General features: G+C 37.7%; 1 protein-coding gene and 1 pseudogene across 2 annotated transcripts in view; one reads left to right on the top strand and one right to left on the bottom strand.

The window, feature by feature from the left end:
* Nucleotides 1-26563, bottom strand: part of PRKAR2A (protein kinase cAMP-dependent type II regulatory subunit alpha) — a 97848-nt gene that overhangs the window by 46273 nt on the left and 25012 nt on the right. For both annotated transcript variants that reach the window (XM_011375383.2, XM_011375382.2), the window contains exons 2-6: nucleotides 23676-23711; nucleotides 14641-14693; nucleotides 12349-12432; nucleotides 6286-6392; nucleotides 2706-2859 (exon numbers count right to left, since the gene is read on the bottom strand). In XM_011375383.2, coding sequence (XP_011373685.1) covers nucleotides 2706-2859; nucleotides 6286-6392; nucleotides 12349-12432; nucleotides 14641-14693; nucleotides 23676-23711 — 434 coding nt within the window. The remainder of the gene's footprint in view (nucleotides 1-2705; nucleotides 2860-6285; nucleotides 6393-12348; nucleotides 12433-14640; nucleotides 14694-23675; nucleotides 23712-26563) is intronic.
* LOC111729605 lies at nucleotides 20424-20542 on the top strand (annotated as a pseudogene).

Consider the following 26563-nt stretch of genomic DNA (forward strand, 5'->3'; position numbering starts at 1 on the left):
ATTTTAGTAGTTTGAGTAGAGTGTAGAAGCTTTCCTTCCATTTAGGCCTCTTTACTTTCCCCACTTTAGATTACAATTGTCTTAAATACTTCCTCTGCATATACTGGGGACCACGTAGACAATGTAAGTTTTGTTTCAACCATCTAAAATGATTTAGAAAACTCAAGAGGAGGATGCCCTTTTTATCTTCCCATGTATTTGCTCTTTCTGTTGTTCTTTCTTCATTATTAATGTTCCAAATTTCTTTATTTCCTTTCTGTATGAAGAACTTCTTTTAAAGTAGGCCTGCAGGTAATAGTCTCTTAGTTTTCTTTTATCTGAGAATATCTTCATTCTTGAAGGATAGTCTCACTAGGTGTAGGATTCTGAGTTGACAGTTCTCTTTCAGTACTTGAAAAATGCTGTGCCACTTCCTTCTGGCCTCCATGGATAGGAAATCAGGTGTCATCCAAACTGTTGTTCTCCTACAGGTATGCATTGTTTCTCTCTAGCTGCTTTCAATTTTTTTTTTTTTTTTTTTTTGTCTTTAGTTCTTTTCTGAAATTTGAGTATGATGTGTCCTGGCATAGATTTCTTTGGGTTTATCCATTTTGAAGTTCACTCGGCTTCTTGAATCTGTAGGTTTAGTATCTTTCACCAAATCTGGAAAGTTTACAATTATTTCTTTGAATAATTTTTTAGCTCTATACTCTTTCTCTTCACCTTCTGGGACTCTGATACAAATACTGTATCTTTTGGTATTATCCCACGGGCTCTGTTCACTTCATTTCAGTCTGTTTTTTTCCAGACTGGGTAATTTCTATTGTTCTATCTTTAAGTTCATTGATCTTTCCTCGCTCATATTCGTTCTGCGATTGAGCCCATCCAGTGAGTTTTTATTTTGGTTACTGTATTTCCCAGTTCTAAAATTTCCATTCGGATCTTCTTTCTGTCTTCTAGTTCTCTACTGAGACCTTGTGGTTTTTTGTTTGTTTGTTTTTCCATTTGTTTTCAGTGTGTTCAAAATTGCTTGTTGAATTTTTATGATGGCTGCTTTCAAAATCCTTGTCAGCTACTTCCAATATCTGTGCCATCTTCTTGTTGGCATCTGTTAATTGTATTTCTCATTCAAGTTGAGAACGTCCTTGTTCTTGGTCTCACAAGTGATGTTCTATTGTATCCTGAACATTTTGGGTACTATGTTGTGAAACTCTGTATCCTATTTCATCTTATTTTTTGTGTAGGCTGTCACCCTGTTTAGGAGTGCACAATCACCTCCCTCCTGAACCCCAATGACACTACCATGGCAGGGAAAGTGGAGTGCCAATTAGCAATACCGCACATCACCTCATTTTGCCTCTCTGCTGCTGGGTCAGGCTGGAACTCTAGCTTTCTGCTAAGCCCCAGTGACACTGTGGGGAGACAGAAGCAGTTTTTCCTTTTGTATTTGGCTGGAGTAAGGTGGCATTATTTTAAAAAAAAAATGGCTTTCTGTTCTACTTGGCTGCCCTTTTCCTAGGGAGGCAGACTTTTCTTGGGGTTATTTTAATATGTACCTGTTGTTGGATCTGGGTTGTAGGCTTTTCCAGGACCCCATCTGGGATATATAGAAAGCAATAAGAAAACCCAGGGAACTCGCTATCATGTCCTTCCTTAAGTCCTGAGATCCTAGCCAGTCTGCCTTCTCCTTTCCATCTTTTAGGATCTCCCTACATTAGTTAGTTGTATGATACCTAGAGTTTTTTAGTTTTAAGGGAGAAGAGTAGTGAGGAATGGGGTTATTCTATCTTAGCCTGGACTAGTAGTTGGCATCAATGCATTTTAAAACTGAGTTTATTTTCGTCCATTATTTACTGATCCAACCTTGAGTTTTTCAATCACTGAGTCCCCAGAGCGTGTGATCTATTCTTAAGCCACTGTATCACTCATTTCTCAGGAGCATTCTTAATTCTTCTTAAATCACAGTGAAGTGCTATATCTTTAAAACGTGATTTCATCTGAAGAAATATGTTGATAATTCTGTGGTACACATGTAATTCTGCTTGTAAGGTAAACAGAAACAAATTATTATAGATGTCAACATTTTAAAAGTGAAATCTGGAATCTGTACAAGAGGATGATTATTTTGTTTAAGAACGAAGAAAGTTACATATTTTGAAGGCTTGATGCTGAAGGAAGCAAGGTGGGTCATGTATAATAAAGAAGAGGGAACACAGTTGTGCTGTGCCTAGGAAAATTCTTTCCCAGAATACAGCTATCAGTCTTTCTAGTCATCTAAATTACTGGATTTGGCATGGACCAATGCACAAGTGGATGGCTGAACATTAGTCCTGGACAGCTGAGGAGGAAAAACACTGTTGGCAGAGCATTCGATGACACTTATTTTCCTAGGCTGTTTCTTACATAGAGAGTAAAGTTATCTGCCACCTCCCTACCCCCCTATCACCCCCGACAATTTGTGCCATAAAAACAAACAGAAAATGCAATAAGAGCTGACATGACTGCAAGGTCAGAAGACCCAATTTTTTCCCTGTTATTTGGAGTAAACAGTTTATTGACAAATCATTTTAGAGAAATAAAAAAATACATTGGTACAAGACCTTTCACAATATCTTTCAGATAACTGGCTATAAAATATAGTGTTAACCAACAGCCCAAGGATAGAAACCCAGAAGTAAGCGGAATTAACACTGTGCCATGCAAGGGGAACCATTTCTCCAACTCACCAGTCCCCAAAGGGAGCCTTCTGAAGTGGCGACAATGGTAGCAGCTCTTGGGGTGTTGTACATCAGAGCTAGTTCTCCAAAACTGCCACGGTTGTCATACTGACCAACAGAGCGGGTTTGATTATCTTTTGACACTAAAATATCATAAGTTCCCCTGAAAGTATAACGAGAAACAATTTTATTTATTACTTCTAATAATAAATTTAAGAACTGGCAGTTGGTACACAAATAGAAGGTACGTATGATATAAAATGTTGTTATAGGGGATTCTCAACAGATTTTTGCATTTAGACTTTGTATTCTATGACCTTGCTAAACTCAAATACCAGTTCTAGTAGCTTTTTTGTAGCACTCTTGGAATTTTCTAGAGGGTCATGTCATCTGCAAACAAAGACAGTTTTACTTCTTCCTTTCCAATCTAGATGCCCTCCATCTCTCCTTCTCTCCCACTTTTTCTTTTCCTTATTGCATTGGCTAGGACCTACGTACGGTATCGAATAGAAGAGGTGAGAGCAGACGTCCTTTTAAGGAGAAAACATTAAATTTTCCACCATTAAGTATGTTAGCTGTAGGTTTTTTATAAATGCCTTTAATCAGGTTGGAAAAAAGTCCCTCTGTTCCTAGTTTGCAGAGAGTTTTTATCAAGAAAATGTGCCGAATTTTGTCACATCCATTTTCTGCTGGTATTGAAATGACTGTATGGGTTTTCTTTTGTAGTCTGTTGAAAACTAGGATGTAGAACTGATTAAAATAAAGAAACCAAAAAAATAAAATTTCTATCTGTTGATAATGGTTGCTAAATAATAATATTCAGAACCGACAAGCATTTAGAGAAATAGGAACTCTCAATAAATACACCACTGAGGCAAATGTAAATGTACCCTAGTTTCTGCAAGATCATTAACAACATATAGCAAATTCCTTAAAGAGACCCTTTAACACAGCAATTCCATTTCTAGTAGGCATTCTAAAGGAGATAATCGAAGATACTGAAAAAAGATTTAACTGCAGGGATGCTCATCAAGTAATATTTATAACAGCAAAAATTGTAATTTAATCTGCTAACAATAGGAGATAGGTCAAATATATGTCTATATTCAGATTGTACGGTCTGTATAAATGATGACATAGAATAATACTGCATCCCATGGCAAACTACTTAAAATAGATTGTAAATATCAGGCCACACAACAATGTATGACCCAACATAAAAAGTATATATATGCAAATGCAATAGAGTCAGCTCCATTTTTGATGTTTGATTGTGTTAGCTTTCAAGCCCGACCACTTCGATCCTCCTTACTTTTCTGTCTCGCACCTGGAAAAGCTGATAACAAAGCCTTGGTGCTCCCTTCTTTGGCACTGATGAGAAATTCAAACAAGTGCCAGCCCATACACAGAGAGAGAATCCCCGCCCCAGCCCCACCTTCTCACCACCATGAAATTCCAAGCCAGTCCCTCCTCCCTGCTGTCTCAAGTCATTTTTGGACCTTTTGGGAGCCTACCCTGCTCTCCCTAAAAAGCCTCTTTATCTGAGTAAGAAACCTTTTCATTCTCTTACTGTTTGTTTGGTATCATCAGTCTCGACATCTAAACCAAATTTGAGATAATGGATCTGACCTCAACAGTAAAGCTCAGGGAAGGTGGAGGGGGAAGGAAGGATATATTCTGGTAATGAAATTATGGCTAAATTACTTTTTTCCCTATTTTAATTTTTTTATTTTCTAAATTTCCTATAGAGTCTCTGCTTGTCTGATAAATTCACCAGGTGGCATATGTTACACAAGAAGCAGAGAATAAAGCCAATCACTCGACTATCAGTTACATGGCACCAACCCTGCTCTTAAAGGAGCTCACCACTCAACAGGGCCACTAACGTGTAGTAGACCTGCTGGACAATGCAAATGTTATGAGGCTACGAAGGGGAAGCAAGATTCAGAGTAGACCCACTTACGTGTTTTTCGTCTCTCCTCCAGGAGACACTAGCTGCTTAATTTGGGGAATTAACACAAACCATTTCAGGCAGCCGCAAAGCGGTCTTTCCTAACCTCTCTCACTCAGGTCCTCTTCTAAATAATGAGACATATTTTTATCACTGTTGTTACATTATGTAATAATTATCTGTTTAAGGGTCTGTCTCTCCAACTAGATAATGAGTTTTCTGAGGTCAGGAACAATATATCTTTTTACTTGAATGATATCTTTCTGACTTGTTAATAAGCACTTTCATAGCATACAAAAGTTAATCTTTCTCATTCACACATGTAACAAACCATTCTGAAGCTTTAGGCTATGGATATGTGTGTGTGGGTGCTTGTTTCTCAGGCTGTAGGTACCTACTGGGATTCCTGAGTTGGTGGGGGAAACATGGCAGAGCAAGGGGGAAAGGTAGCTGCTGGAGGTGGTGATATACCTTAAAAAATTATTCTGTCACTACTTATAGAATTCTATGTAGAAAGCATGAGCATAACAGATAAAAGTAAAACAGTCTTTAAGAAGATATTATTTGTATTATCTTTACTCTTTAAATAAAACATTTCTTCTACTTACAATACTGTCACAAATATCAAGAACCCAAAGGTTACCCAAGTGAGAACGTTTTCTGTTCAACAATTTGAACGAACAAAGACTTTTGACAAGACAGTGAACCAACTGAACCTTGATGGAGATTAAGAGACCCTCAAAAACCAGGAAACATTTGGGAAAATTTGAATAAGTCTGTATAGTAGACAGTACTGTATAAATGTTTATTTCTAATTTTCATAATTGTTCTATACTTACATAAAAGAATGTCCTATTTTTAGGAAATACACAATGAAGTATTCAGAGATAAAAGGGCATTATACCTGCAGTTGACTCTTAGACACCTAATAAGGCATATGTGGTAACACATTAACCTGGGGAACCTAGGTTTATAAGAATTTTTTATACTATTTGTTTATAAGAACATTTCTATAACTCTGAAATTACTTCAAAAGAAAATAATGGAAAATAACAGAAGTTATTGGGTGAGGCAACGTCTTATTTATCTTAAACTCTGGTGAAGGTGTTCTTTTCAGGACTGACAAGGGGGTCACGAGGAGCCTCCCAGATGATACTACCAGCTCAAGAAGTTAGGACACACGAAGGCAAGCAGGTCAAACCCACACAGTTCATATTTCCCAACACGACTTGTATCTGGAACGGAGCCAGAAGAGGCCAGGAGCATGGAGGTGGAGGCAGTGTACTCGTGAGTAGAGTTAGGCTGGGACTGAAAGATCCAGAGCACAGCAGTGTCACGGCTATTTTTCAGGAAGCCAGTTTACTTGAACACTGGCAAATAACACGTTCATAAAGCACATCACACCTCATCGTAAAGGAGACGCTCTACTGTACATAGTGGCAACCCAAGTATGAGCTGTACTGACTCGAAACAGCACTGGACAGAGAGGGGCATGCCGTAGACAGAGTGGGATGAGCTTTAGGAAGCTTGTTCACTTGGCTAAGTCCTCTCGGGGCTGAACAAAGCACAGCGTAAAGCGCTTGTCCTGAATCATAAATCCTAAGTGTGGCCGCACAACTGCAAAGCTCCATCTCCTACCGTTCTATGACATAAAAGTTGTCTCCGTCGTCTCCTTGGTCAATAACATGCTCATCGACTTTGACTGTCCTTTCAAACATGGCATCGAGGACTTGAGAAAGCTGTTCCTGCAGGGTACGCACAAGGAGAAAAGATGGCTTTGACATTTGCTGGAAAAAAAAATGACTATGTTTATCTCAGTTTGTAACTTGACGGAAGTCTCCAAATCAAACTGTTCGAGCGGAAATCTACGTGTCTGAAACAAATGCTTTCCTGTGACCACGCAGCTTTGTACCTTCATGTACACAGCATAGTTGCCAAGTTTTTTGAGGTAGTACTGCTTTGAAAAAACGTTCCATAATTTAAGCAAAAATAGGTATCGAAATCACGGTGCACGTTCTCCCAGCCATACCCACATGACTGTCACTGGCTTGATTGCTCCACTATGTCATGTGTAAAACTGTATGATGCCACCTTCCTACAATTGTTAATCTTAAGAGGATCATCAGCTCTAAGGAGCTGGGATGGCTTCAGAGGTTAGCTATACAACTGCTCTGACCAGCCAAGCACATCGCTTCACCCCTCTGAGCCTCAATCTTTTCATATGTAAAAAGGGAGTTAATAAAAAATTTCTCATGCATCAATTTTTGTGACTAGAGAAAAATCTAAGGAAAGTATTTATTACACAAAAGGTACTCAATAAATTAGATCTATCGTCAGACAACTAATACTGCTCAGCCATTTATATACAACACGTAAATTACTTACTTACCAACATTCCCTGCCATTACCAGAAGGTAATTGTACCAATAAGTATACTGGCGACAAACAAAGCTAATAAATTTTAACAAAACAGTAGTCTCAGTCTAGGGCTAGGGTCTCACCTCACTGTCAGGCAGGGAGATCACGGATTGTCAGGGGGCACTAAAGAACACCAACTCAAAGAAAGAGTTTCTCTTTGGAGGAATATGGACTGAACATCTGGCAAGGGATAATTTTATTGCTGCACAATTCCATGTGACTTGGTGTTCTGTCGGTGTTACCACGCTATCTAAAATACCTGAGTATCATCAAAAAGCATCTCTTTAATTCCACAGTTCCATGTGTGTTGTATACTGTACAAACTGACAAATACTGAAAAGATAGGCTTGCTACTAATGTCCCATCCACAGTCATGTGGAATGTGAGACTAGTGCTGCCAGAAATCTCATGTTCAAATACAGCCATGTGCCACAGAACAACGTTTGGTCAACGAAGGACTACATATACAATGGTGGCCCCACACGATTATAATGGAGTTGAAAAATTCCTATTACTTAGCGAGGCTGTAGCTCTGTCAACATGGTAGCGCAACGCATTACTCATGTGTTTGTGGTGATGCTGCCAGCTGTATAGCACGTACAATTATGTGCAGTACATAATACCTGATAATAAACAACTATGTCACTGGTTTATGGATTTATTATACTCTATTTTTTACTGTTAGGAGTGTTCTCTTTCTACTTGTAAGAAGAAAGTTTGTTGTAACACAGTATGCTGTGTTATGCTGGCAGCAGCTTCATACATCTCTTGTTTACTGGGTCTCTTCATTGCATCATTTTCTCCCGTGCATGATTTAGTCACCTGCTGTTTAGATATACTTAGATACACAAATACCACTGTTACAAGTGCTTACAATATTCAGTACAGTAATATGCTGCACAGGTTTGTAGCCTAGGAGCAACAGGCTATACCACATAGCTTAGGTGTATAGTAGGCTACACTTTCTAGGTTTGTGCAAGCACATTATGTTTCCATAACGACAAAATCACCTAATGCTGCACTTTCTCAGAATGTTTTCCTGTCACTAAGTAATACGTGACTGTACAGGTAACAAATTCAAATTTTCATGGACAATACAGACCAAATATACACATGTACACCTGGCTGTACGTGGCCTGTGGGCTGTCCATTGGCAGCCTCTTGTTCTGAGTAACTCTTCTTCTTTTAGCCTGGACTCTTTAAAAAAAATCAGTGCCATGAGATAGAGAATAAGGTACCAGGGGAGCATTGTAGGTTAGAGGGAACTAAAATGACACCATGACAACCAAAAACACGTGATTCAGGATTAAAAAATAAAACAAAAAAGCTATAGAGAACTTTACTGGGAAAATCTGAATACGACTGTATGTTATATAATATTATTACACCAATGTTAAATTTCTTGGGTTTAATAATAGCATTGTGTTAATGTAGGAAAATATCCTTGTTCTTAAGGTATTTAGTGGCAAAGAGTCATAATGTCATAAACATATTCATAAATGGCTCAGAACATGAGGAAAAAGCTATTTATATGCACTTATATGTGTGTGTACATTCACACACGAGAGGAGTAAATGTGGCAAAATGCTAACAACCGGTCAGTCTAGGTAAAGGGTATGTGAGTGTTCAAATACTATTCTTTTGACTTTTTTTTGTAAATTTGAAAATTAAAAACAGAAACTTGGGAAATAAATTTTTAAAAATTGAAACAAATACACTCATCAGAATGGCTAACATTTAAGAAGATAGGCAACATCAAATGTTGGTAAGAATATGGAGCAACTGGGAATCTCATATACTGTTGAAGGAATACAAAATGGTACAACCATTTTGAAAAAGATGTGGCAGATTTTTAGAAAATCAAACACATACCTATCCTATGACTCAGCAATTTTGCCCTCAGGTATTTTACTGAAGAGAAATGGGGAAAAAAGTTCACAAAAAGACTTGTGTAAAATGTTCACAGCATTATTCACAAGAGCTAAAAACGAGAAACAGACCAGGTGCCCATTAACAGAAAAACGATTAGGCAAACTGGTATTTTTATGTAACAGAATACTACTCAGCAATAAAAAAGAATGAACTAACATCACCAGCAATAAAACATACAGACATCACGGACCCCTTGATACGATGCTCTAAGAACACTATAATTTGTGTGTTAGTCTGGTCAAAAATGTATAACCACATGCCAATCATGAAGAAACATCAGGCAAATTCAAACCGAGGTACATTCTATAAGATAACTAACCAGTACTTTTCAAAGTGCCAATATCATGAAAGGCTAGAAAGAACTGAAAACTGTCACAGATTGGAGACTAAGGAGAGATAACAACTCACAGCAACATGGGCTTCTGGATTAGATCCTTAACCAGAAAAAAAAATTAGTGAAAAAGTAGTAAAATCTGCATAAGGTTTGTAGTTTAATAGTATTGTAACAACACTAATTTCCTGGTTTTGATAACATTACTAAATTTATGCAGATGTTAATATTGGGGGAAGCTGATTAAGGAATATATGGAATCTCTACTTTTTGGATACGTTTTTTCTGAGTTTAAAACTAGTTCAAAATAAAAAGTGAAAAAAGAAAAAGGAATGAACTAAAATATGCAACATGGATGAACATTAAAAAAATACTGTGCTGAGTGAAAGAAGTCTTACACAAAAGAGTACATACTGCATGGTTCCATTTATATGAAATCCTAGAACAGACAAAGAATTTTACTGTAGAATAAATCAAAATAGTAATTGCCTCTGCGGGGGAAAGAGGCAAGTATTAATCATGAAGGGGCATAAGGGAACTTTCTGGAGTGGTGGCCATGTTTTATATCTTGACAGGAGTTTGGATTGCTAAGTGTATGCATTTGTCAAACCTCAGCAAATGCATACTTTACATTAAAAAATTACAAACGAATATTGAACTCTAGTTCATGAAAAGCATGCTAAAGTATATAAGAAAAAATATACTGATATCTGCAATTTACTCTAAAATACACCTTCCATATTTCACTTAACATGCGGAATCTAAAGAACAAAAAGAACAAACTAATCAAAACAGACTCACACATATAGTGGACAATTTAGTGACAGACAGAGGGGAGGGGGGTTGGGGGGCTGGGAGAATGGGGTGAAGGATTAAAGAAGTACAAATTAGTTGTTGATAGATGGTCACGGGGATGGGGAGCATGGACTAAGGAAGGTAGTTAGCATTAATATATTGGCAAGGTGGAAAACCAGAGGAGAGTAGGAGCAATTAGGGGTATTGTTTTATAAACTATGTAAATGTCTAACCAATGTGCTGTATACTTGAAACTAATTAAAATAAAAAATAAATAAATAAAATAAAATACACCCCCCAAAATAAGATGGGTTATTGCAGGAGCCAGCAAACGGCCACCTGATTTTGTAAATAATGTTTTATTGGAACATAACTACAACCTTTCAATTATGGATTATCTACAGCTGCTCTCCGACTACAATAACAGAGTTGAGTAGTTGAGACAGAAATATTTACTATCTGGTTCTTTAAGAAAAGGTTTGCCAACCCCTTTGCTGAGGAATGGGTAGATGGTAATATAATGTAGCAAACATGGTAAAATGTTTATCAAGGCAGTGAATAAATGCGTAATCCATAAAATGCTTTCAACTTTGTTGTATTTGAATATTTCCATGACAAAAATATTTTTAAAATAATTAAATCAGAAAATTCAGTAATTTTCAACACTAAAACGGTAAAATGGCATTTTCCAACATTAAGAAAACTCTGAAAATTTTACATAGCAACTTCTCTTAGAACATCTGATGGTATTAAATTTACAAGAGGTTTTATTCACAGTAGATAAAGAAGCAAGTCCCCTTTCCATTGATATAGATGGGCCTTCCAGAGAAAAGAGCTGACAGAGACCAGTATTTCTCACAACCAGCCTTTCCTTGAGCTCATTGTCCTTGTTTTGCTTTATCCAGCCTGAGACTAATAAAACTCATTACAATTCTAGACATTCCTGTAACCACACAGCTACCAAATAGACTGGTTTATAGACACCAGGGATGGTTGCTTCCCTTGACTAAATAATCACGAACTCATGTTTGACCAGCCGGCTTCCCAGGATAGGCTATAGAGGTGTCTTCAGAAGACTTACTTGCAGGAGCTGGGTAGCAAGAGAAATCTAATCCCATCCTTCCTATTTCTGCACATTCGGGGATTCTCCAGTAGGCCCAACACCTCAGCCATTCATGTGGCTTCAGAGTGTGGCCCTCAAAGTAAAAGAGAAACAGGAAATTTGAAGATTCTGTCTTCAGGAGGTAGCCCCTGTTCTCTATCTCCACCAAGGAACGGAAGACAAGTCCAGGCAGAGGTCTCTATGCCAGGGCCCTGCAGATAAATACCACTCTGTGTGCACCCCACATCTGAAGTCCTCACTGAGAAGTAATCACAAGAGCTGCCCCACACCTAAGGTCTGAGAAGCAGTCACACACTTCCAGTGGGTTAACTGATACTGATGAAGAGAACTCCACACTGGCATCTTTGGAGAAATTATTCTGCAGCATGAATTCAAACTCTTCAAACTAAGCCAGGGTAATGCAAACCTGAGCATTTCCTTTTTACATGACCAAACTGTATAGTCCTCAAATGGTACTGTTTTGGAGGAAGTGCCAAAGCCGTTCTGAGAAATACTAAAGTCATCTGAAAAGCTAATCATGGGTTATGATGGTCAACAGAATGCAAACATTCATAAGTAAGATGACTCTAAAGTTTTATGCCTTATATAGCTGGCTAAGACACTAAAAACTGTTTAAATGACAAACAGGAAAAAAGCTAAAGACAAAAATATTTTAAAAACTAATGTTACTTGTGACAACATGGATGGACCTAGAGGGTATTATGCTAAGTGAAATAAATCAGAGAAAGACAAATAACCTATGATTTCACTCATTTGTGGAATCTAAAATCAAAAAACAGAACAGAAACAGACTCACAGATACAGAGAAGAAACTGACAGTTGCCAGATGGGAGGGAGATTAAGTAGCTAGGTAAAAAAGGTGAAAGAATTAACACAAATTGGCATTTAACAAAATAGGCACAGGGATGTAAAGTACAGCATAAGGAATATAGTCAATAATATTGTAATAACTATGTATGGTGCCAAGTGTGTCCTAGACTTATGGGGGCGATCACTTCATAAGTTATATAAATGTCTAACCACAATGTTGTACACCTGAAACTAATATAATACTGAATTCAAATGTAAGTGGAAAAAAAATGTTTTTTTAAATCAACATTACCTGATCAAGATTTTTGAAAAGGAGAATATCTTTGCAAGCATCCTGAAGTCTGCATCTCTGTTGATCAGTTTTAGGATGGATCACCTGTCAAGCCAAACAAAACCAAGAAAATTTTTTATTTCTTTTAAAAATCCTATTTACAAATTGGTATATATCTTTTTCCTTAAAAACGGAAAAAATTAAGAGAATGTTTACTATAATTTTAATTCTATGCAAATACTAAGCAGTGCCTTTGTCATGGAGGGGAATATGTCAGAGTAAGAGCGCCTACCCCGGAGCCACCCACTGGCTCTGCGGCTGCCAGTAAGTCAGCTACCCCCCGGAGCCTCAGAGTTCTCATCTGTAAAGCAGAGGGTTATAGATTTGTTCATTCAAATCTACGAGGTGCCAGGCACTGTCCTACCTCTGGGGACACAGCTGTGAAAACAAACAAAAATATCTGTGCTCACAGTCAATACATAAAATATGATGAAGAGTGACAAGGCCAAGGAGAAAAATAAAGCTGAGAAGAATGTTAAAAAGTGTGTGTGGGTGTCCAGATGCGACGGTGCTGAGAAGGAAGTGAGGACAACCTGAGGGAGTGAGTCATGTGGATCGTCTGTGGGAAAAGCACCTCAAGCAGACGGAACCATCAAGTAAAAACAAAGCCTTATGGGAGGTGAAGAGCAAATCTGAGAAATAACCAGGAGACAGGTGTGATTGAAGCAGAGCAAGGGGGAAAGATCAGGATAAGACCAGGTTGAAGGGGTGGGTGGGGATGATGCCCAAATCACAGAGGGCATTGTAGGTCACGGAATTGGAACTTTTTTCTAGTGACATGGGGGCAATTTGAGAGTTGTGGCTGAGGAAAGAAAGAGATCTGACTAATGTTTTTAAAGGCCCGCAGCAGCTGCTGAGTAAAGAACTGCCTTGAGGGAAGAAAGAGTGAAAGCCAGGAACTACTATCATCACCCAGTGCCAGACACTGGTGGTTAGGAACAGGGTGGCAGTGACGAAGGTGCTGAGAAGTAATGGAATTCTGGATATGTTCTGAAGACTGAGCCCAGTGGATTTGCTGAAAAATCAAATGTGGGTATGGAAAACTCAAAGGGGCTGAGGGTAACACTAAAATTTTGGTCCCGAGCAACTGGAAGGAGGAAGTTGCCATGAATTGAGCTGAAGAAGACCATGGGTGGAGAAGAATGTTTAAAGGGAAATAATCAAGGGTTCATGCTAAGTGTGAGTTGTCTATTAAAATCTAAGCAGAGATGGAAAGTAAACAATGGTTATACAAGCTAGAGTTCAAACATCAACAACTCATTATTATTGGTGGTGGTAGTAGTGGTATCTATAAAATTAGAGTTGTGCTAAGGATTAGATGAGTTAATACATGCAATGTTTAAAACAGTACCTGACATTCAGTCAGTGCTCAAAAACTACTACTATTATTAGGTATTCAATAAATATTTATTCAATTAAAGAAAACAATTATTGCCTAGTATTGTTGTTATAATTGAGAGACTTATCAAGCTCCTAAGTATCATCTTCATCCTAAAAAAAAGTCCTCACTTAATCTACCCAGAAAAAAACATATCAAGTGTTAAATATTTTGAATTTATGACATTAAAAAGTTAGTAAAAAGCCATTTTAACTTTTAAAAGTCATCGAGAATTTTGTAATATCCAGAATAAAAAAAATTTTAATCTACATGTCTATTGTATTCACACAATGGTAGCATTTTATTATTAGAATACTTCAGAAATCTTTCATAGGCTTCTCATTTTAAGGCATACTGAAAGATCATTAAAGTTTCTTTTGTAACATCAATCTTTTAAAAATGATGCTTCATAGTTGCTTTTATAAAAGTAATTTGTTAACTGTACAAGAGTTTAAAAACCTGAGTTTTAAAAAAAGCACCCAAAAGTCAACCACAGCCCTGCCATAATCACTGTTAACATCTGGGATATATCCTTCCAGATATAATTGTTTGTACAAATAAATAAATAAACAAAAAGAGAGACCGCTACTACAACACTGTAATGACCTCCACTGTCACATCCTTAGGAAGGATCCAACTGTTTCTGAAAAATGAACTCGTCAGGCAAATGCCGAGTCAGTTGGCTTGACTATGTTGAAGGTTTTAACAGCTCCAGCTAGGCACCCCTTCTTACCAATCCTTCGAATGGCATCTTGTTGAGATTTTAATTTGTATTCATTTTAATTATCAGCATAATTAGATTTGGTGTGTAGAGGAGTAGGGGACGGAGTGGGGAATAAAACAATTCTACCTAATACCTCTGCCACAGTTCTTACCCTTGGATCAGTATCTTCCTCTTCCTCATCAGGATTATAGGTCTCAGCACAGACTAAATTTGGAGAGAAAAAAATAAAAAGCAAAATGAATAAAACAGATGTGTGCTTTTACTAGAAAAAGAGAAAGTGAACATAATTTCCTTTTAGTCACTTTTTGCTAAATCTCTAACTGTAATGATTTTTTTAATCCTTTCTTTCAACTAACAAATATATTAAGTACTTACTGATGACAGGCATTCTGTTAGGTGCTGAAAAGCCAGCCCTTTAGGGACTGGTGGTCCCAAATAGGAGAGAGATGATAAAATACATCATCTACTAAATCCTAGGGTAATGGCAAGGACAAACTAGGAGAACCCTCTCTGCTGAGTTATGAAGCAGGGATAGAAAACCACAAAGCATAAGATATGCAGTATATACATATGGATATGGAATAATTATAAAAATAATCAATTAAAATAGCTCAACATCATTATGTACATGAATGACCTAAAAATAAGAATGAATTTTAAACAAAATAAATACTATGTGTCAGGCTCTGTTCTAGGCACAGTATTATATCAATTTAAAACCAACTTGAAAAAAAAACAACAACTTGATTTTCTTTGTAGGTGACCTATGTTTGTACTAGCTGCCTACAGGACTTGTCTTTGTCATAACACAAGGATTTAAAAAATATTTACTGAATAATTGTTTATGATAGCAAAATATCAGAAATGATGTAAGTACCCACTTGAATAATACAGTTTTAAGAAAGAATGAGGAAGATCTTCATGGGCTAATAAATAGTGAGGTCTAGGGGAAAAAAAAGGCAAAAAAAAAAAAACCCAAAGTGAAGAGTATATCTAGTCTGCCATAAGGAAGAACTTCCATAAGAAAGGAGAGCTGAGAATGAGGGGGAAATAAACATACGAATATATTATATATACCTTTTTTTTACCTATTTGTTTTTCCAAAAGGAAACAAGAAAAAGATAAACCAGAAATAAAAATTTTTCCTAGAAGGCAGGCAGAAACACAAAAAGAAGGTATTTGGAAAGAAATAAAACTTCTGTGAAGAAATTCTTTTTTACAGTTTTGAAATTTAATTCATGTTAAATTTTTTATGTATTTAAAAAACTAGATTGATAAGGATGGATGGACCCTACAACTGAATACAAAAAGAAACAAATGAACCTAATTATACATCAGGCTGATAACATAACCACAGAGAAGGAAAAGAGAGTTATTTTAAGTAGCTTCTGAACATAGTACTCTGACCATCCACCCTCAGTGGGATATAATCCAATGACAAAAAAGAACTGTGGTTGGTAGTGGTACAGCAATTCCAAAACTCTTCTGTGTGTATTACAGTAGTGAATAAATAAGGAAACACACAGATGTTTTCACTGGAGAGGGTACAAGCATGGAATCTAAGGATTAGGATTGGCAAGGTCAGTACATGACACATTTATATCTTACCTTTAGGTGTTAGTAGCAAAGAGAGAATGTATTATCTAGTGAATAAAAATTTATTTGACTCACTAACAAAACTGTTTTGCCAGGAACAATCTAGATGTGATCAGTGATGTTGCCCAGAATGCAGCAAACCTGTTCCTTCTTTACAATGCAGGGGAAATTTCTCTTTTAATAAATTCTCAATTATCTGCAATAGCTGTGTGGCCTGGAGACTCAACGGCAGATCTCTACCTCCTCCTCTGCATAACGGAGCAAACAGGAATGAAGCCCCACTGAGGACTGTCATAAGGATTCAAGTAGGGAAGCAGCTGGCACACAGTAAGGGGAGAGTAAGTGCCAACTCTTTGAACGATAACGGTTATTATTTCGTTCCGTTTGTTCTGGTTTTCAGGAATATTATCACTATCTTGGTTCTATTCTCTATCTCAGCTCTTTCAACAACAGTCCTTTCTTCAAGGCTGCCCTTTATCACAGATTTTCCCTTTAACAATTCTGCTTTCCTGGCCTTCTCTATGTATTTAATTCCTGTTTACTGTTTAGTTTCTTTACGGTCTTTTCGCCATCATGACCATTTCCTCTTTCATCTTGGCCTACTCTTTTCTTGTTTGTTTTTTTTTTTTTATTCAGAATTCATAAAGGCAATGATATTTTGCACTCTCTGAGTATTTTGTAGTGGACCTTTCTAATCTCATTCCTCTTCCATCCTAAATCTGCCAAGTTCACCCATATAGGCCCTGTATTGTTTACTAGGGTTTATTTCTCATTTGTTAGCAGGCAAGGGACATAAATGGTTTTTGACCCTACACTCAGTTCATTTGTGTGATGAATTAAAAAATCCTATATCTACAACTAGGGGACAAGCTGATAAATACGACTTTCGGGTTAACTCCTGGGTTCTCAGAAACACTTACTCACTGAACCCCTAGTCTACCTGTATCCCAGCTTCCCCTTCCTCATTGATTCTGACTAATGGAACACCCAAGAAATGGAGACTCCAGCATGTCCTACAGACAAGACTCCCTTCCCTGCCCAGCCTATTCTACCTGTGTGCACTAAACCTCCTGTGTTGTAATGCCACCAATACTCTGCCTGTCCAACAGGGACCTGGCTTCCTTAGAGAAAAATGAGGGAGAAGGGAATAAGAAGACAGACACCATTCTAGCCCCTACAACAGCATCAAGTGATAGTCTGAAGAGAGGGCTGTGTTCATCCCCTGGTTGGTATGGGCTCTGGGTAGCTGAGCCAGTGACAGTGGGGTGTAGATAATGACTCATTATCCTTCTCCAAGCCAGGGTGCATTTATGCCAGATCTGTCTGTCCTAAAGATGAAGGCAGCCATACTCCTGAGTTCCTAGGTGTTAATGCTGCCATGCCATTCTTTTCATCTTCAAGTATTCCGGTAGGGGGCTGAGGCGCTGCATGGAGGGCAGCTAACCAAACACTATGTTAAATGCAAACTTCTTGGTTCTCTGTGTTAGCATGGTTAATGTTGTCATTATCGGTCCAGTTTTCTAAACTAGAAATTTGGAGTACGCCGTGACTTCCTTCTTTCTCCTCTTATCCAATGAATACATCAAATTCTACTTCAGAAATATTCTTGTTTTTTTACCTCTGTTCAGTCTACTCCAATTGCTACTCTTTAGTTCACGACTTCAAAATGTCTTCTTAGAAAAATGCACTTAAAAAAACTTTCATTTTGGAGATAGATGGGTACATGGGCATTATACTTTCTCTAGTTTTGCCCTTGTATGAAAATTCTCACATAAAAAGTTTAAAATAATAAGTCTTCAGTGATGAGACTGACAGAATTTTACTGATAATGACATTTTGTCTTGGGCGAACCTATTTCCATGCTTGCTTTTCCTGATTTTAGAGGAAAGAACTTTAGCAATTTAGCTCATTTTTATATTTTTAGACATTGATGTAACTGAGGCAGCAAATGTTAAATGTTAAAGTCTTCAAGTCTTAAGGTAGAGAACCATGATTTAAACAAAAGTAGTTATTTTCATCAAAATTATTAATGTTTCTACTTATGGAAAAACATTTTGTCTTTTTCAAAACTGGTTTTGAGCTGTGGACCCACCACCCTTTGCTCTCTTCCTCTGTTTATATCCGACCTTTCTACTTCCTGGTCCTGATCCCAAATGACTTTTCTCATTTTCTGTATAAAAATCCAATTCTAGGAGTCTATGTGATTGTTTTCCTTACGGTTCTACACATCGGGGAGCTTGTCTCAGTGCACGAATTACCTGGAGGCTTTATGATCCCCTCATGTAGCATCAAGAACTACACGGAGGGTCATGAGACGCTCGAGACCTACTGAAAATGAAGACCAAGAGCAGCACAGCCAGTCGTCTTGCCACAGGTCTCCAGCAGATGTCACTAGCCAGTAATATGAAACTACAAAATGACAATAGATTAGCCAGCACAATTTCTTCCAAATTTTATCTGGTGCTTCTTTCATCCAGAAATGTGAATCATTAAAATGTGCTTGTGAGAGAAAACCCTTTCATTTCTACCAATGAGCACAAACCCTGGTCACAGGCCTGAGGCCCTATGCTATCCTGCCAGCCCCCATGAAGAGTTGACACAGCCTGGGTGTATTAGCATGCTAAAGCTGCCATAACAAAATACCACAGACTGGTGGCGAAAACAAGAGAATTTATTTTCTCACAGTTCTAGAGGCTGGAAGTCCAAGATCAAGGTACTGGAAGGTTTTGTGCTTCCTGGGGCCTCCTTCCTTGGCTTGCAGATGGATGGATGCCTTCCTTCTTGCTGTGTCCTAACACGGCCTTTCCTCTGAGCTTGCACTCCTGATGTCTCTTCCTCTTCTTAAAAGGACTCCCGTCTTATTGGGTTAGAGCTCCACCTTTAGGATCTCGTTTACCCTTAATTAACCTCTTTAAAAACCCCACCTCTACATATAATCATATTGGGGTTAGGCCTCAACATATAAATTTGAAGGGGATACAATTCAACCCATAACACTGGGCTTCTAAGTTATTTTAAATAATGCTTAGTAATATTTAGCAGAAGACAGGTATGGATGGAAATAATAGGAATAATAGCAGAAGACAGGTATGGATGGAAAAATACTGAATACCGTGAAAAGAGTATAAAGACAAAAATCAGTATTTGTATATTTAAGCAGGTAAATCCTACAAGGCAGGGATGTCTGGTGAAGGGCGCCTACGAGTGTCTGACCTGGCACCAGATTCTCAGCAGACTGTTTTGTTAACTGTATTACAGTCATCACCAGAGTCAGATACTCCCTGCCTGAATGTAGTATGATGCCAACACAAATTTCCAATTAATGTGTTTTGAAGCTTTAATATATATTTATTAAAGGAAAGGGTGTTTTTGGATGAAGTTTTATAATTGACAGAATCAGACTAACATTTCAAAATCCAAGATAGTTAACACTAATTCAAGACCACTTCAAGAAAGCTGCCTTTAAAGAACTTATAAACTCTCTTCATTCGATATATTTCTCACTTGATGTAGAGAGACTTTCTGCTAGAACTTAGAACCTGGAAGGCACAGCTTTTCAATTCCAGTGCTTACAAGGGAGAGGCAGCATCAAAAGGCACAGGGTTCATCTCTGAAGCTCCACACGCTAGGGTTGAGCCTGGATCCGTCCACCCCTCACCTGTTCTTTCTCCATCTCTCTCTGATCCTTAGTCTCTTCAATAGTAAGAGGGGATAAGAATACTAGAACCACATAAGAGTTAACACAGGAGGTAACATTTAAAACACAAGGCTGGGTTCACAGGAGACACTCAATGACTGCTCACTCTCCTCTGCTGCTGTATGTTCCAGATTATGTCAGAACCCTGAGACGCTGAAATCTCTTCTGCAGTCTCTGACACAGCACATATGTCCTCACACAACTAGTTTTTGCTGAAGTCTTTGGATCACCTCAGGAACCCCATTCCCCACTTCTCTTTCCAACTTTATTTTATCTCCTCCCCTAAGCCAGAGCAGCCAGGTCCAGTTCCTTCCTCCTTGGGTGTTAAGACATTCTTCCAACTAGAATGCCTCCTTCTTGGTACTAGCCAAAATAGTAACCATGTTTTCCAACTTCTAGTGCAATCGCTGCCTCCCTCCAAGAAATATTTCTAGATTTTTTTCTGCCTACAATAATTTCTCCTCCTGATTCCTGATCCTTCCCTTCCCTTCCCTCCATCCATCCATATTTACTGACATTGTTTCCAAGTGTTAACTATACATCAATAACAAAACAGACATAATTCCCTGCCCAAGAGGAGCTTACATTCTAGTCTAGGGAACTAGGTAATAAATCGGATAAATTAAAAAAGATAGAACAGTATCTACGGCCATGCCACCCTGAATGTGCCCGATCTCCTCTGATCTCGAAAGCTAAGCAGGGTCAGGACTGGTTAGTACTTGGATGGAAGACCATCTAGGAGGACCAGATGCTGTAGGCATTAAAAAAAAAAGAACAGTAAGGAGAAAATAAAGGGAGATAGGTTGTGTGTATGTGTGTGTGTGTATATATTTTAGACAAGTTTACTGAAGGTCTGAGAAGATGTCTTTCAAATGAAAGTCTGAAGAATGTGGGTAAGCAATCCACAAAGACAGTTTCGGTGAGATATGGGAGCAAACACCTGATGAGAATGGGCTCAGAAGAGAATGGAAGATAAACTAGAAACAACAAATTTGGACAACTCCTTCAAGGGGGTTTTTCTGTAAAGATATAGAGAGAAAAAGGGTGATGGTTGGATAAAAAATAATGGTTTAAAAGGTTTTATTTTCTTTTTTAAGAAGGAAGAGCCAACCATTTGTTTCTTTGCTGAGAAGAATAATCCAGTTGAAGGATAATGATTATGCAGGATAAAGAGGAAGTACCTGCTGGAAGGATGAAGGGATAAGATTTGGTGTACCAGTGGACACTGGATTCATAGGCAGGCGAGGAAGGATAGAAATAGTAGTGGAAGTCTATGGAAATTCTCTTCTGTTGCTTCTATTTCCTTACTTAATAGAGAAAAAGGTCATCTGCTAGAATGGGGATAGGGAGGAGGAGATGTCGGTTTGGGGAGAGAGAAAATATGAAAGACTGGGATCACTGATGAAAAGTCTGAAGAGTACGTATGGGAATGTATGGTGGAAGACGAGATCCTTGGAAGAGAGGAGGTCGAGAAACAAAAGGGCCAGATATTACAAATGTGGAAATCTGTGTGGAAATAAGAAGGAACACCCTGGGGATTATTAGATGACTAAAACAAGGACGGGGAGGAGCTGGTAGAATATAACAATGTGAGGCTGGAAGCCGAGAATTTTAGGGAAGAGGGAAAGAGATGGTTTGGAAGCAGCAATGAGGAGCAAGAGAAACATTTACCCATCTCTGGTCAGTTACATGGAAGGTAGAAAAGAGCCACCATTCGAGAAGCCTGCAGGGTAAGCTAAGCTTCATCCAGAGCAGGAAGATGGACGAAGGCTGAGCTCAGAGAACAGGCTTAGAATGCAAAAGATTTACCTGAAGACTAAGAGCTCCAGAGAGAACGAGACAGGGTCCTTAGAGAGGAGAAGTGTAGTATTCAGCACCCATGCTACCTTTGGGCACTTTATCACCCTGACTGTTGCAAGTTACTTAACCTCTGCTTTGCCCCCAGTTGCCTCATCTATACAATGGGGATAATCATACCTCATGGTGTTAATGTAAGAATTACATTCAACAATACAAGGAAGGCATTAAGAAAGACTTTAAAACTGCACCTAGCATACAGACTGTATGTTAGCTATTGCTACAGGCTATTTCCTCTCCTGCATAATCATTTTGGATTCTTTTAAGAACCTTTTATTTTCACTTAACATCTGAATAATATTAAAAAGTTTTAAATCTTCAGTAAGATTGTAAAATCTAAGGGGGAGGAATAATAACGTATACTTGTCTGAGTCCTCCACAGTTCAAGGACTGAACCACAGTGACAGAGAGCCTAAACAGCAATTCATCAACTAACACCATCTGTGACCTCTAGAGATCTCACTGTACTCTCCATATCCCAGATCTGTCCTACAGATGTCAAAGGGTATTACTAACCTTTGGGGGAAATAAGGGGGCAGGGATGAACAGAAATGGGAGATAATCGCTCATGGGTCTCGTGCCAACCTTAATCCCTACTCTAGTTTCTTTCTGTAAATGACTGTCTATATGTAAGAACACATTCTTCAATCTCCTTTCAACAGACTTTGGTGTACAACCTTACCAAAGGCTTTCTGAAAACATTAGCAGAATTTCTCAAAGAAGAGGAATGAATGATAGAAAAGGGTAAATGGACGAATATGAAACCTTTCCAGAACAAGGTGATATGAAAGAATAATTTAACACATACAACTTACACAGCAATTTTGAAACACATTAATATCCTAACTGTAAAACGAAATAAACTCTAGATTTATCCAAAAGTCAAGCACTTTAATTATATGAACATTTTTTATAAAATATATTTATCAGCTCTATGAAAATAAGGGGACTTTCTCAGTTTAGGAGCAATTATGGGGAAAAAAGGGAGGTAGATGAGGTAAAAAGGGTCAAATATGCGGTGACAGAAAGAAATCTAACTATGGGAGGTGAACATACAATGCAATATATATATGCCTTACTGTTAAATTGTACACCTGAAATGCTGGATTTCGTTAACCAACGTCACAATAAAAAAAAATTTTTTTTAAAGAAAAAGAAGAGGATGTATATACTCAATAAATATTTGCTGAGTGCCTGCTATGTGCCAAGCAGTGTTCAAGGTACTAGTTACATAATAAAAGTTTTGAGTCAATAAAAAAACAGCAAAATTAAAATATATAGCACAACCAACGTGAAAAACTTAGCATTAAAATTTTCAAAGGGTTAAAAATCATGACAGAAATTTACTCAAACTTATAGAAAATAATCTAGACCATAACAGATAAAAGGGAAAAACATTACCAAACAAGTCCCATACGAAAAAAATAAAAATAGATGTCCCATGTTTGGAAAACATTCATTTTTCTTAATAATCAAAAGAATGCCTAATAAAACAATCTGAGGTACTATTTTACATCTAACCTAAAGGAGTAGGCACTACTTATTAGTGAGATGGTTTTGGAAAAGAGGCTTTTGCAAGGTATTTATTTCTCCCTGTAGCCTATTCTGCAGCCTGTCTCTAGAAAGCAATACACAGAAAAAGGCAATGCTCAGTCTCTGACTAGGGAATGCCTCTCCTGACACTGTAACCAAGGAAATAATTTAAGTGACTCGAAAATGTATGCAAGAACTTAACGGCAGCATAATCTAGAAAACCAGAAATAATAATACGAAAAGTAGTTTTTAGAAGCCATAATTATGAACATGGAAAATATTAATGACAAAAATGAGACAAACTAATTATAGCCATATAAAAATACATACATAGATACTCAGAACTTAAAATGAAACAGAATGAAGAAATCACAGGTGATTTTTTATAATGTTCTGAATGCTGTTAACTTATCTTTTTATTAAAAAGACCAGTGTGTTTTTATTTAAGATAATACTATCTTAAAATAGCATTTTGGCAGTATGTTATGAAAGAGAACACATACCTGATACTCGCCGATCAAATCTACCAGGAATTGGAACTGCAAAACAAAGAAGCAACATTTAGTCATCGTTATGTCGCAGGACCCCATTTTAATCCTCCCTTTTTGCAAAGATCTTTGACAACAGAACTAACCACCTTAATACCAAGTGGTGGGGTAATTCATACTCTTCCATAATCAACCACAGATAGAAGTTCAACATGATTGTATAAACACAATATGGAGAATAGTATATCTCTTTTAAAACAAGCTCTTTGTAACTTCAATGCTCATATCCATGTTCCATCTAATTTATACCATACCAAATGAGTAAGAAGTCTGCCATTTCTTTTCAATGTATTACTGGAAAGTCTAGCCAGAACAATTAAGCAAGGAATTAAAGGCATTCAAATGGGAAAGAAAAAAAAACAACTAAAATTATCTCTGCAGAATGATATGATCTTATATGTAGAACCTTACAGAATTTACACAAATGATAAAATTTCATTTTCATTGTTGTAAAATTATATTTTATATAACTATTCAAAGTAAATTAAATGCATGTAGTCTTTAAAATAAATTAAACAATTTGCTGAAATTCACTAAATTTGTTTCACAATACATTGACCCCAAATTTCTAAATGCAAACTTAAAATCTTTATCGTCATATATCATGCAAAAAAGACAATGATTTTTAAATTCCCAAAGCATTCCCTGTTACTGTGAAAGAGTCCAAAAGTGTAAAAAAAAAAGTGACTCACAATGGTATAATTAAAAATAGGAGACTCAAGATTCAAGGAATTTAGTGTGAAGGAATGACTGAGTGGATAAAAAGGTAAACAAAATGGGTAAAATCATGCTGGCTGGTAAACCTATACGTTATTTAATCTTCAATCAGTATGTGTCTTGTAAGATTTTATGGAGCCAGGAAAAACAGCTGTATTTGGGGCTAGATACACTAAATCACACAAAGAATGCAATCAGTGACTACAGCTAAGAGACCATTTTATTCTAATTTTGCCACTGCTTAGAGAGCTCAAATCAGAGCACATCAGACTTTATGTGAATCAGACAAAATAGTCAACTAATATAACAAGTCTGAGAAATTCTTCCAGCAGAAAAGGATGCCTAAAATGCTCTCTTTTTTCTATTACAAATACTGATAGAGAATAGGAAGACTTAAAATTTAGGTTACCTGATCTAAAATCATGTGCTTTAAAAACATGAACAAATGTGATCTCAGAGGAAACTAAGACTCATCATTCCTGATTAAATGAACTCCTAAATGCTGACATGCCCTGAAAATTAAAACATAGTTCTTTGAGCAGGGAGAATACTGTATGTGGCGAAAACATTAAAAACATGCTGGAGAAATTAAAAACATTTCCAAAAGTCTCTTCTATTTTAAATTCGAACACGTGATAAACAAGATGACAGAACCTTCACTATGGATGTCTCAGGGAATAGCATAAAAACCTGGAGCATATAATCCAAGTGCAACTGAGTCAGGCAAAGCTCAGGAGGATACAAAATTCCATGACTGCTGGAAAAGCAAACAGCAGGCACACTCAACTTAAAGCAGGGCTGGCAGGATTTTGGCAGCACCAACAGCGTACAGAGGCAGATAACAAGGCAGGGCATTAATGGGGGCCTTGTGTTTGGGGGACCAGTACAACATAGCGCAAAACAGTAAATCTCAAAAGTGGAATAGAAAGCAGCTGTTAGAGCAGGCTCATAAGAGTGGTTAATCACAATGAGGGAATTGCCAGGATGGGCTGCCACCAATGGGTAGGGTGTGCCAAATCCCATAGGCCAGGGGATGAAAGTACACCTGTGGGCAAGATGAAATAGCCTGAGGAATGCCCCAAAGGCAAGGAAGTTTTTAGGGAGTGTAAATGTCTCAAGGTTCCTGGAAACACAGATGAGGGAGAAGCAAGGTGTCAGAGAAGGACCACTCAATGAGACAAGAAAGCCCAAGAAAAGCGCTGGGCAGCCTATTTAGGTTTCTGAGACCCAATCAATAAACTAGAGGGCTCAGTGTTGGAAAGAGAAGGGAAGAGAAGGAAAAGGGGAAGAGGAGAGTGAAGGCAAAGAAAAAGGCAAAAACCATCCACCATGATTTCACACACACAGATTCATTCTGCTTTTTCTGTGGGTCAGAAGAGGGAAAGAATGCTATTCATCCTTTACTTTTTCTCTCTTTCTGTAGAATCTTGTTCTGGTTAAACTAGGTACGTGGTCATTAAAGTTTAAAGCAAAAGCCCCAGTGGTGTGTTTGCTTTGGTATGGTAGTTTCTGCTAGCACGTGTGAATGTGTACTAACAATGAGGCCCACCTCACTGAGCCTTGTCTCTTGTCTGCCCAACATCTGATATCCATCTTCCCACTATCTACCTACAGAAACACTCTTACTTGACCCTGCTAAGGCCTCTATATAATTCCCACAGCTACTTCCCTCAAACACCAAGCATCCTGAAATGAGCTGTTGTGTGGGCTCACCATTCTTTTGAAGCTTTTGCAAACTGGCTTCCAACTATCATTAAAATAGCTTTCTCTAGAATCGCAATTTTCCTTTACATTGTACTTCTACATTGATTAATTCTTCTATCCTTGAACTAAATAAAAATCACTCAATGTTGGTTGTTGCCAAATCACATTCATTCATTCAACAAATAATTACTGAGCCCTTTGGTGACAAGCACTGTGCTATCCAACGGGGAAATAAGTGATTCAGATATAGCCCCTGCCCACAAAGATCTTAAGAGCTGCTCAAGGAGCGAACTAAAATATCATATCATAATCATAACAGTGTGATAAATACTACAACACATGCTCTGTGAGCACACAGGAAGAGTACCTAGAGAGAGGAAAGGAAGGTCCCTGGTCTACAGAAAGCAAAGTCTAAGCATGGT

Source organism: Pteropus vampyrus, unplaced genomic scaffold, assembly GCF_000151845.1.
Source record: "Pteropus vampyrus isolate Shadow unplaced genomic scaffold, Pvam_2.0 Scaffold271, whole genome shotgun sequence".
Lineage (NCBI taxonomy): Eukaryota > Metazoa > Chordata > Mammalia > Chiroptera > Pteropodidae > Pteropus > Pteropus vampyrus.